The 12481-nt window shown below is 45.5% G+C and overlaps 1 protein-coding gene across 1 annotated transcript in view; it reads left to right on the top strand.

The window, feature by feature from the left end:
* camsap3 (calmodulin regulated spectrin-associated protein family, member 3) overlaps positions 1 to 12481 on the top strand; it is a 188081-nt gene that overhangs the window by 164300 nt on the left and 11300 nt on the right. The window contains exons 12-14 of the mRNA XM_048618013.1: positions 4168 to 4304; positions 6056 to 6258; positions 9296 to 9392. Of these exons, the coding sequence (XP_048473970.1) occupies positions 4168 to 4304; positions 6056 to 6258; positions 9296 to 9392 (437 nt within the window). The remainder of the gene's footprint in view (positions 1 to 4167; positions 4305 to 6055; positions 6259 to 9295; positions 9393 to 12481) is intronic.

Below are 12481 nucleotides of genomic sequence, written 5' to 3'. Positions count from 1 at the left end.
GAGCATTGTTGATTGTAAAAATCCATCTGGTTCACTAATGCCCTTTAGGGAAGGAAACTGCCATCCTTACCTGGTCGGGCCTACATGTGACTCCAGAACCACAGCAATGTGGTTGACTCTTAACTGCCCTCTGGGCAACTAGGGATGGGCAATAAATGTTGGCCTAGCCAGCGACACCTCCACATCCCATGAACGAATAAAAACACCCGCTGTCAACTTCCCATTTTGTCCTCTTGGAGAACAATTAAACTTGACTTTATCCTGTTTATCTGCATGGCTGTCTTTCAAGATTTCTGTGTCAGTTTACGCATATTTAAAGCTACCTGGTGTTTTCAGTGTTTAAATTGGGGTTGACACACTGGTTTGTTAACTGTGGTGAGGAGAAACTTTCGCAAAAATCCCAAGTCCATAAAACTGCTCACAGATGAGTGAGAAATGAGGAGCAAGTGAGAGCTGGTTACCTGAGCCGCCTCGATCAAGAAGGTAATGTCTCAGTGTAACCAGTGTAACTCAGTTAGAATGCCTACAGTGTGGGAACAGGCCAATTAGCCCGTTGAATTCAAACTGACCCTTCAAAGACCATCCCACCCAGACCCAGGCCCCTATACTCTCCCTGTAGCCCTTCATTTTCCATTGCCAATCCATCTTGCCTGCACACCTCTGGACACTACGGGGCAATTTCCCATGGCCAATCCACCCTAACCTGCACGTCTTTGGATTGTGGGAGGAAACCGGAGCAAACCCACGCAGACCCGGGGAGAATGTGCAAACTCCGCACAGACAGTCGCCCGAGGGTGGAATCAAACCCAGATCTCTGGTGCTGTGAGGCAGCGGTGAGCCGCTGTGCCACCCTGAGTCCTTGTACGCCATTCTCAAACTCGGCTGACCCACCAGCCATCTTTACTGTTGTTAGCGAAAGAGGAACCCGCTAAATGTACAAAATGGAAACCTTTCCATCGAGTGGAATTGATCTTTGTTGATTGCAGATGGCTGTTGTGGAGCCATACAGTCATACAGCACGGAAACAGACCCTTCGGTCCAACCAGTCCATGCTAACCATAATCCCAAACTGAACTAGTCCCACCTGCCTGCTCCTGGCCCATATCCCTTCAAACACTTCTTATTGACGTAATTATCTAAATGCCTTTTACATGTTGTAACTGTACCCGCATCTACCACTTCCTCTGAAAGTTCATTCCACATATGAACCACCCTCTGTGTAAAATAAAAATTGCCCTTCGTGTCTTTTTCTCCACTCTCCCTTTAAAAATGCACCCCTTAGTCTAGAAATCCCCCACCCAAGGGAAAAGACACCTGCCATTAACTTTATCTATACCCCTCAGTATTTTTGAGATGGGGCTTGCTCCTATCACAGCTGCACTTCCTGTCCTCCCTGGTTCTCCCAAAATGTAACAAGCTCGAGAATTCCGGGATGATGGTCCAGGGATGATGTGTGCTCAGCTGAGGATGATGTGACATTCCTGTGATGAAACCAAGAGCTGGAACAAAACTGGAAATTGCTGGAGAAACGCAGCAGGTCTGGCAGCTTCTGCGGGGAGGGAGGGAGGGAGGGAGGGGGGGGGGAGAGAGAGAGGGAGGGGGGGGGGGGGGGAGGGGGGGAGAGAGGGAGAGAGGGGACGCAGAGTTAATGTTTCAGGTCCAGTAATCCTTCCTCATTTTCCTGTGATGTTGCTGCAGATTGTGATGATTCGGGCTTTAAGAGGTGAGTTTGGTTCTGGTTTTGTTTTTGGAGAGACATTTTAAGACCGAGGTGCAGAGCTGTCTATTTAAATCCAATAAACAGCTTGTGAGGCCTTGTGTTTTTTTTTTAAAAAGTTGGAGCAATTAGAAGCAGCTGGAATGTTTGGGGGTCAAGTTCCCCCAGAATCAGGATTTTTAGCGTTTTTCAGTTGAAGTTGCTGGGGTCTTGAAGCTGGGTTTGGAAGCTGCAGTACATCTCTCCCTGCTTCTCTCTTTCTCTCTTTTGCTCTCGGTCTCCCACGTGAGACAATCTGTTTTACTGAATTTGCCTTTGCCAAGGGTGTGCTTATGGGAAACAAGAATCACAGTGGGTCAAGCAGCATCCATGGAGTGAAAGCAAGTTAACGCTTCGAGTTTAGATAACCCTTCATCGAAGCTGACATGAAGTGTGGAGGGGGCAACATTTATGCATTGGGAGGATGGGGGAGGATTGGTTATGCTGGAGGAGAGAGGCTGGTAACAGTACAGATTAAGTGATCGGAATGTGAGAGTGGCAGAACAATGGTGTGTCTACCTGCCAGACTTTAATATTAAATTCGGAATTGAGTTCAACACCTTCAGATTGTGAACCGACTCCCATTCTTTCCTTTTCTTTTGGCTTTACTTGTTACGTTCTCTGTCACCGTGTCCTCTCTCCCCTCCCACAGTTCCAGTGGGACTGTCTGTTCTTTCCAGTCTGGCAGTTAGACACACCATTGTCCTGCCCTTCTCATGTTCTGATCACTTAATATATACTGTCAGTACCCTTTCTCCTCCTGGCACTCCACTCTGTGCCCCATTGTATAAATGCTGTCCCCTCCACACTTAAATATGATAGTATAATGTAGGGTAGTTTGATCTTACTAGGATAATAGGTTGGCACAACATTGTGGGCCAAAGGGTTTGTACTGTGCTATGTTCTAAAGTCAGCTCTGATGAAGAGACATCTAGACTTGAAACTTTAGCTTGCTCCCTCTCCATGGAAGCTGCCTGACCCGCTGTGATCTCCAGCATTTTGTTGTTTTCAGTACAGATTCCAGCATCTGCAGTAATTTGCTCCTATGGTGTGTTTATGGGATGTTACTATATTGGAACAGTTACTGTTTAGTGGTTAAATAAACTGTTATTCTGTTAAGTTTTCCAGTAGTGTTAAGTTATCCCAATTTCTCTCTATTGTTGTATTTTAACTATAGTCTATGAATAAAGTGTATTTTGCTTCAAATCTGGTAGCTTGAACCAATCAAATTACATTTGGAACGCAACGCCTGGCACTTTCCTTTTAAAATAAGAAAAAGTTAGGGTCTGGGCTATCTTCTGAATATATTTTGAGGGGGTTTGATCTGGTCCGTAACAAGATTTTCAAACCATGTTCATTCAGATTCGGTTTTGGTGCAGCTATTAACATGGAGAGGCTGTGAGTGAAGTGGCGACAGAGGTTTTCAGTGCACTCGGTAAATACAAAGGGTCTGATGAAGTAGAAACTGTGACCAGATCAAACCAACCCTTTTAGTTTCGATTTGGACAAGCCTTATCTCCTCTGGTGTCAAGTTGGCTTTTTGTTTTCACTTGTTCATGAGACGTGGGTGTCTCAGCAACACCAGCATCCCTCATCGGCCTTGTACCCGAGTGGTTCGCTTGGCCGCTTGCAGCAGAAGATAAGACTCCATCTGCCACCTTGCCGTGGATCTGGAGTCACGTGGAGGCCAGACCAGATAAGGACAGCAGACTTCCCTTCCCTAAAGGGCATTAGTGAACCCAAAAACATGATGATCAAGGATCAGTCAATGATTGCCATTACTGAGACTAGATTTCAATTTAAATTCCATCATCTGTGTGGTGGGATTTGAACTCGCGTTAAAGGGTGGCACGGTGGCTCAGTGGTTAGCACTGCAGTCTCACAGCACCAGGGACCCGGGTTCGATTCCACCCTCGGGCTGTGTGGAGTTTGCACGCTGTCCCTGTGCCTGCGCAGGTGCTCAGGTTTCCTCCCACAGTCCAAAGATGTGCAGGCTAGGTGGATTGGCAATGCTAAATTGCCTGTAGCATTCAGGAATCTGTAGATTAGATGCTTTAGCCATAAGAAATGCAAAATTTACAAGGAAAGGGTGAGGGGAACGGGTCTGAGTAGGATGCTCTTCAGAGGGTCGGTGTGGACTTGTTAGGCCGAAGAGCCTGTTTTCACACAGTAGGGATTCTATGATTATTGGCCTGGCCGTCTGGATTAGTATTCAGTAACATTCTCACATTCTCCCAAAAATACATACAGTTCTCCCCACAGTGGGCTATCTGCCCAACTTGGTAACACAGCAGCGAGTGTTTAAACGCTGGTAGAATTATGCTGAGGTTGAGGAATGTTCTGGAAGTTGACACAATGGTCCGAGCGCTTGTTGCAGTTGCTTTCCTTGCTTTGCCCCCAATGTGCTGCAGGATGAGGTGAAGGCAGAGGAAGAGATGGCTCTGAAGCGAGCTGCGCTGATGGAGAAGCAGCAGAAACGGACAGAGGAGTTCCGGAAGCGGCGCATGTGGTTGGATGCGGAAAAGGAGCAAAAGAAAGAGGAGACGAGGTGAGGCCGAATGGGAATTTGCTTCGAGCTCTTGTCTCCCCGTGTGCACAAGAAAGCGAGTGAAAGGTTTTTGCTTCATGCTATAGCCATCCGTTCCACTCCTTGGGATTCTAAGACCCCATGAAACTAGCAATAGGCTTTATGGTGTGTATTACAAAATGCCTATTGTCATCAGGGGCTGTATAGCTTCTGCCGCTGATTTAAAATAAAACCTAAACAGATTGAACACACTGTAACAAAAAATATATCAAATGGTCAATTCAGCCTTATCAAGATCAAATAGAAACATTGTTAGCAGGGGCAGTGATGCATCTCGGCCTATGTGGTGCCCGCTGGTCTCTAAAGGCTATTGTACTGATGGACCAACCCTCCTTTCCATACTGAGTCTAATGGCCTGTTTAGTTATCAGTGCTAAAGGATAGATTGCTGGCAAATCCTAACAAGAAGAGGCACTTAACTTGAGTAACAAGAGGTGGTTGACTGCATATAGCAATAGGTGCAAGTTACATTGGACTAATTGGTTATAACATTATCAATAGCCAGATGTCTCAAGTTTCACATTACCCAATCGGGATTTTGTGCAAAACTGCTCAGTTTTCCACCTGTTAATATCAGATTGTGTGATGCTTAATGTACCTTGAATATTTCCTGAGCCATTACCTTTTGAGTTGAACATTGGTGTTATTGTCATAATTATTACTATGCAGGAGCTTGTGTTCTAAAGTTGACAGAACCATATTTCGTCTTAAGTTTGATTTGTATTATGTTGTGCGGGTTAGAAAGGGAGGCAGCCAGTACTTTGAGTGGTGTAAGGGTGTCTGAAAATGAGTTTGGCTACATTTAAATGGGTCCTTTTTTCAAAAATATCCCTCAAGGGTAGAAGAGAAGGCAAGAACAAATGGTCTGTTGCCTACAAACAAGGAGAAGAAACAGTTTTCCTTTAGTTAGTGAGTCTCTATGCTTCTGTTAGAGTGAACAGGCCTATAGCTGCAAAGGCACTGTTAACTCCATGTTGATCAAAGCAGTTTATCCTGATCGGTTGGTGTAGGGAAGAATGAGCCCCAGAGTTGAAGGAATACACTGTCAAGGAATATGTGACCTATGTTAGCAGTTCATTTAAAGGGCCTAGAAAAAGACATTGACTAAAGAAATAGTACTGAGTGAAAGAGGGGACATGCCAACTAAGTGAACAGTTTGAAAGTGGGAACAGAATGATCCACCTTCAAGGTTTTGATGTATATAATGTTGTGATTAAAGGAGTTAAGTCTTTACTTCTGATAGTTATAAGACTGTTTCAAACCATTCTAAATTTTTTTTTAAACCTTCTGTGTGTAATAAACTTTTTCTTTTCTTTTGTTAAAAGTACACTGGCAGCCTCTTGTAAATATGGTTCTGACGCCACAGGAACCAAATTGTTAAAAGAAATCTTGTGGTCTCTCACGGGATCTGACTTGTGTAGTTTTAATAGTTTCTGGGTTCATAATACCATATAAAACAGGTGTACAACTTTGTAAATCTTAAATGGATTTACATGAGATACCTTCCTGGTCACTGTTTGATCTAGTGCTCCTTCTAAAGTCGAACATGACTGAAACACTCACTTTGATCGACTCGCCAAGGAATAGCTTCCATCTGAGCTTTCAAAGTGAGCGTTTTCAGCAGAATGCAACATTATTGTTTTTTTTTAATAGAAAAGATCTAATTGTTTTGCCGTATTTTTTCACACCTCCCCCCCTCCCAACTTTTCGAAGGCAACAAGCGGAGGAAGAGAAAGTGGAGAAGAGTTTCATCAAACAGGAATATCTCCGGCGACAGCAGCTCAAAATAATGGACGATCTGGACAAGGTCCTGAGAGCGAAGACCACGCCGAGCAAAGGGAGGAAGCCCCGGCCCAAGTCGTCGGTGTTTCGTGATGATTCTGTTCTGACCCGCAGCCCAGTAAAGGGTCTGCTAGGTGGGTACTAGAGTCCTGCCTGGAGAGGCTTGCTTCGGGCCTGCTCCGAAGGGAGAGGAGGGTGGGCAGACTGGCCCTGTGGATGGTCCCTGCTCTCTTGTCTGTTTGTTTGTTTGCTGACTGGTAGAGCACCTCCTGTCAATGTCTGCCGAAAATGAGTGCAAATATGGTCCGTCGGCCTCTGCTCAATTGTCAGTGCTTTCGCCTGAATCAAAGATGCTGTGATTAGATTTGATTTATTGTTTTCACATGCATCTGAGTACAGTGAAAAGTTCTGTTTTGTGAGCAGTACAGGTAGATCATAAGCGTACAAGGCCATACAGATCATAAGGTGTTCAGACAGAGCGAGTTTCTGCCAATAAGCTCATGGCTGTCGGGTCTGTTTGGCACATTGGAATGGTAACATTCTCGTCTCAGTCTGTTAGATGTAATATGGTCTCCATCCTTACCCACGAGGTCCTGCCTGACCCCAGGCCCATCTCTCTTTATCCTGTTGTACGTTACACTGTCCTGTGTAAGAACCTTACTTGCTAGTGCAGATTATTCTGTCCTTTCGTCCCAATCTCCTATTATTGTCACCATTATATTATGCTGTACATCACCACCTCACTATTGTACCCAATAAGCTGCAGGTATCGATCGAGACGTTGCTGTGATGGTTAAGAGAAGTTATTCTGCCTGCAGTTTAGAGAGAGATCGTTAGAGGAACTCCATTGAGTGTGCATAGGGATAGTCTGTATGAAAGCAGTAGCAAGGATCCCTTTGTATTCCGAGGTAGTGAATGATATTGAACAGTTGCTGTAAAGTTGTGAAGAATGAGAAATGGACCAAACAAGGTTCCTTTTATTCCTTAAGCTCAAACCTTTCATACTTTACAGTGATGATTACAATTTACAATGGACTGTAAGGCATTTTGGGGCCTATTATCATCGCGAGAAATGCTATTTAAATGCAATTCTTCCTTTTCAATAGTTTTGATGTAAAGCTCCATCTAGTGTCAGAAGTGTGCAGCTGCGACTATGATAGGAGGCTCCAAGCGAGACACCCCCTTGTAATGTGACAGAGTAGTAGGTGATGCCCAAGTAAGGATACTGTGGCGCACGTGGCCAATTTCAAAACTGAGACGTGTTGCTTCGTTTAAGAATTTATTTCCCTTCAATGATTTTCTTTTTCCCACAAATTTGAAGAGGGAGCATTCTCAAAAAATGCTTTAAGTTCTGTCCCCACCTATTGTTGTAAGAACAGTTATAAACAGTAAGGTTTTACACGTTAAATAGCACTCAAAAGAATAGCACTTTGGTGTGTCGTGCAGTTTCGCAGCAGGAGGAGGCCATTCAGCTCCTCCAGTACATTCTGCCATTTAGTGGGATCGTGCTGATATAGCTAAATTGCACCTCACCTTTTCTGTTCTGCTTCCTTTGTGCTATCCAGGTGAGAATTGGCGCTCTTCCCATTGAGCGTTAACCTGGGTGTATCCAGTCAGTAACCAGTTAAATGTTCCTACCCGTGCTCTATTCCAATAAGGACTGCCGCCTGACCCTTTTATTGCTGACATGACTCCTCCTGAGTTTTTGATGCCCACTGAGTTTAGGATTTAATCATTCACTTGGATGTGGGCATTGCTGGTTGGTCCACATCCCTAGCTGCCCCCAAGACAAGGTGCCAGTGAGCTGCCTTCATGAACCACTGCTATCCATGTGCTTCAGGTAGACCCACAATGTCCTTTGAGAGGAAGTAGACAGCAGTTCTGTGCCTATTTCAGCTTACAGCCCATTTCAGAACTGTGGGGAAACAGAAGCGCCTTTTCCATCCCTACATTGGATGGAGCCCAGATCCCAAAGGTGAAAGGTTACCGCTGAACTCTGTGCCCCCACACTTCTCTTCCGCCAAATCTGAGCGAGTCCATCCTGCTCGACGCAGCAGAGCGGAATGGGACCCCATTCGGCCCATTAAGCCCGTGCTAGCTATTAGCCTTTTGGCCACATTGATCCACATATCTTGAGCGCTCTGTGCAGCCTGCTCTCCAGTTTGAGAAAAGGATGCTGAGGTGCTGGAGTAGATACAAGCCAGGTTTACAAAGCTGTTTTTGCAATGGAGACAACAGCTGCCCAGAGGGATTGAACAGGCAGTGGTTCCGAGGAAGCTGATAGTGGTAATTAAAAGTGTGATTGGGGTGGGGGAGTGAATTCGGAGCTGCCGATACAAGATAGCCGCTAATAAATCCAACAGGGAATTCAGGAGAACTTGTGTTTATCCCAGGGAATGGTGAGATGGTCAAATTTGTTGGCGCAATTGAGTGAGCATTATCGGTGTGTTTAATGGGAAGCTGAAATGTGATGGGTAAATGTTGGGCATGGGGAGAGGGTAAATGAAATCCTGTGGAGAAGCAGGAATACAGGCATGGGCAGGATGGGCTGAATTACTCATTTGTGTATTATGTCTCATTCGACGTAAACATTGACTGATGCGCACTTTCAAAATACGTTTGAATCTTTGTGTAGTGTTTTGAACAGATTCACTGCACTTTTCAAATTCATTTTGTGGGATGAGGGGCAGCATTTATTGCCCCATCCCTAATTGCCCAGAGGGCAATTAAGAGTCAACCACATCACTCTGGGTCTGGAGTCACATGTAGGCCAGACCGGGTAAGGGTGGCAGATTTGCCTCCCTAAAGAACTCTAGTGAACCAGATGGGTTTGTGCAAGAGTCTTTAGACCCACCCCCCATCCCCAGTTTTCATTTCCTTTATTTAGCGCCCTCTGTGAGGGTCTATTCTGGGACACCCCTCTGAGTGAGCAACTTGCTCTTTCTGCTGTGAGCCACAAACGGGTCTGGGAGTGGCACACCCCTCTACCCATGTGGCATTCACCTGGCAACTCTTCACAGCACCCTAGGTTTTGCTGGCAGCTCCAAGGTGTGAGTGGCACAAGTAAACCATGCATTGACTTGTCGGTGTGGAGTCTTTTTGAGTGCGGGGCAAGGTTTGAAACAGCTGATTACAGACACGTGACCATGGCCTTTCTCTCTTTGTTTCCAGGCTCCAGGCTGAACAAGGTGTACTCTCGGTCTACCCTCTCCTTATCCACCATGGTCAACGACTCAACCAATAGTCTCTCAGTCAAGAAAAGCCCAAGGTAACAGTTTGTTCATAGTGATTGTGACTGGAACCTTTGGGAAGACTTAACCAACAGCGGTGGATCCAGTCTTTAGCAATCAATGGGCTTTACAAGACAGCTACAAATTAGAGAGGCCATTTGGCCCATTTTATTTGCTATCTATAGGAAATTAAAACCTCAATTATCTCGAGCGTTTCAAAGCCTTTGTCTCGAAACCCTTGCACTGAAGTCTGTTCCGAGTTTTATTCCCTCCCTGCGGATAGGATTTTAAATTAAGCACCTTTGGTGCCACTTTGGAGATAAGCATTTAATTAATGTCCAGCATCTGTCTGCTGTCTCCAGCATTTACTGTCTTTTAGCAATGTGTAGCGTTTTCGCCATTTAATCGCCCGAGCTGCTTCACAATAGAGGAATGGATTAAAGCCAAGAGATCTTTGGAGGGAGAGGTGACCAAATCCTTGATGAAAAAGATGTTTCATTTTAACAGCAAGCAGTTGGCTGAAGGCTGTGTCTCAAATGGCAGGACTGAGGCCTGCACTGAAGGCTAATGTCCAGGAACTGAAGGGTGGGGGACGTTGTAAAGATAGAGTAAGATGACACCATGGGCGTGGGGGGGGGTGAGTTTAAGCTCATTTTCATTGAGGGCAGACAGCCAATGTCACGTTCCTTTAATGTGTTCATGGGATGTGGGCAGCACTGCATTTATTGTCCATCCCTGATTACCCAGAGAGCAGTTAAGAGTTAATCACATTGTTGACCGGGCTCCCATATAGGTCAGTCTAGGTAAGGAAACCAAATCTCCTCCCCTGAAGGACATTAGCAATGGGTTTTTATGACAATTAACAACGTTTGTTATTAGACTGTTAATTCCAGGTTTTTGTTATTGAATTCAAATTCCTCCTACGGCAGGATTTGAACCCAGCACCCCAGAATGTCACTTGGGCGTCTGGATTTGGAGTCTGGCGATAATACCACTAGGCCGTCAGCTCCCTCTGAGGGGGGGTAATTAGTAAGTGAGGCCCTGTGTGGGACAGGGTATGAGTTATTGCACTCGGGCAATAGGTGAATTTGTGAGGCCAAGGAGACTATTCATAGAACAGAGTCTACAGAGGATATGATGAGGGCTAAGGGTTCCCGAGCTAGGAGGCGTTGTGGAAGACATTGGGATGAGTGGTGACCAGGTTGAAGTCAAGCTCAACACCAAACAGGGGAAGGAAGGTTTCAGCCCGAATGGTGGGAGATGGAGGGAATCAGTGGCAGGAGAGCAGAGGTAATGGTGGGATTATCTAATGGTGGCTTCAGTCTTGCCCCCAAACAGCTGGAGAGACCAGTTGGTCACCAGTAACTTTGACTTTGCAATGATGAAGCTCGAAATGAGCCTGTCAGAAAGCATCCATTTCACCTGTCTGTCCTCCAATGTTAATAACATGCGATACCTTGGGAAAGCAGACTGCTTTGTCTTCCTTTATACAAGGAAGTGGTGAATGTAGCCACAGTTACAACGTTGAAAAGTCATTTGGGTAAGCACATGAATAGTTAAGGTTTGGAAGGATATGGGCCAAGCGCAGGCAGGTGGGACTGGGTTAGTTTGGGATTATGGACTGGTTGGACTGAAGGGTCTGTATCTGTGCCATATAATTCTATAAGTAGGACAGATAGGGGTCGATGCTCCCATCTGAGTTTTCCTGCTAGCCATACACCATCCTGACTGGGAACTGCATTGCTATCACTGGATCAAAATCCTCCCTGCCAACACTGTGGGTATGCATGCACCAGACAGAGTGTTGGGGTTCAAGAAGGCAGGTCATTGCCACCTTATCAAGGGCAGTTAGAGATGGGGCATTGAATGCTGTACCAGCCAGTGATGCCCCTTCCCAAATTTGGGCATTGAGGCTCAGTGCCAGGTGCTTTCCGACAATGAACCCTGGTCTGCAGAACCAGCCATGGAGTCACGTTGATCCTCATATTCTGTTGAACACTCAACATCAGCCCAAAGAAAAGCACGTTTTTCTGCTGCAAATGGACTTTATCATTGGATCGTTTCAAGGAGAGAATTAGCAATTGCACTCTTCAAAGCAGTGAAGGCTATGTGGAGGATCAAAGTGAGCAAGGCAAAGGTGGTGGGAGTAATTTGTTTGCTGTTTCAATGGACTAGTACAAGCACAATGGAGTGAATGGCCACCTCCCTTGTGCGATTTCTGTGCTGTAGAGCTGTGTTCAACAAATTGACATAATTTAACACCAAACTAATGTGTCGCCTGTCTAATATATCCTGTTGCTTCTCTTCCAGTGCATTTCACATTGGACTGAATAGGTACATTTGAACATGAACAGAGGGGGAAGAAAAAATCCCCGAATTTACATGGCCTTAAGCAGTTGTGGCTCACCTGATGGAATGAGGCTTAATGCTGCGTACATTCTGGATTTTTCTGCTCATGTCTATTCTGTACGCAACCCTGAATTTCTTCATTCTGCAGAAGAATGATGACACTGTGTAGTTTAGGCAGCTGCAGTGCTATCCTGTCATGCAGAGTCTAAGTAAAATGGCTAGCTGAAATCATGTGCGTTATTTGTAAGGCCATTGGTTTGTGGTTTTTGTGGAGGACCCAAAGTGGGGCGGGCGGGGGGGGGGGCGCGGAGTATGGCCCCTATAGTCCTGCCTAATGACAAAGATAAATTCTCAGAAATCATAAACCAGAGGCCTTGACTATTTTGTCTGACTTCAATTTTAAGTACGCTTTGTAAATGGAGGGTATAAGTTGCCTGTGCGTATTTCGTTTGATAGCGCACAGGGTGACCTTTTGAACCAGTTTGCCGTTAGACTGTGTGTGTGTGTGTAGACATTGATGGGGCAGACATTGCAAATGTTGAGAAGGAGTTTCAACAAAACACAAATTGGCCCATGGCATTCGGAACTCGCCTTTGGCATCCAGTAGGAGTGAGCTTTAATGGCCTGAAAAGTATCGATGTTCGGTAATCTGCTGGTTTTCATTTGCAGCATCCAGTTTGCTGGCTAAATGGTTTCCACTGGACGGCAGAGGGTAGACCGTCTCATGAAGGGGGCCACTAAGGTGGCACAGTGCCTGTTCTTGGGCATTGCCAATGGG

This window comes from Rhincodon typus, chromosome 38 (assembly GCF_021869965.1).
Source record: "Rhincodon typus isolate 14 chromosome 38, sRhiTyp1.1, whole genome shotgun sequence".
Taxonomy (NCBI): domain Eukaryota; kingdom Metazoa; phylum Chordata; class Chondrichthyes; order Orectolobiformes; family Rhincodontidae; genus Rhincodon; species Rhincodon typus.
This window is presented reverse-complemented; position numbering and strand designations above follow the sequence as displayed.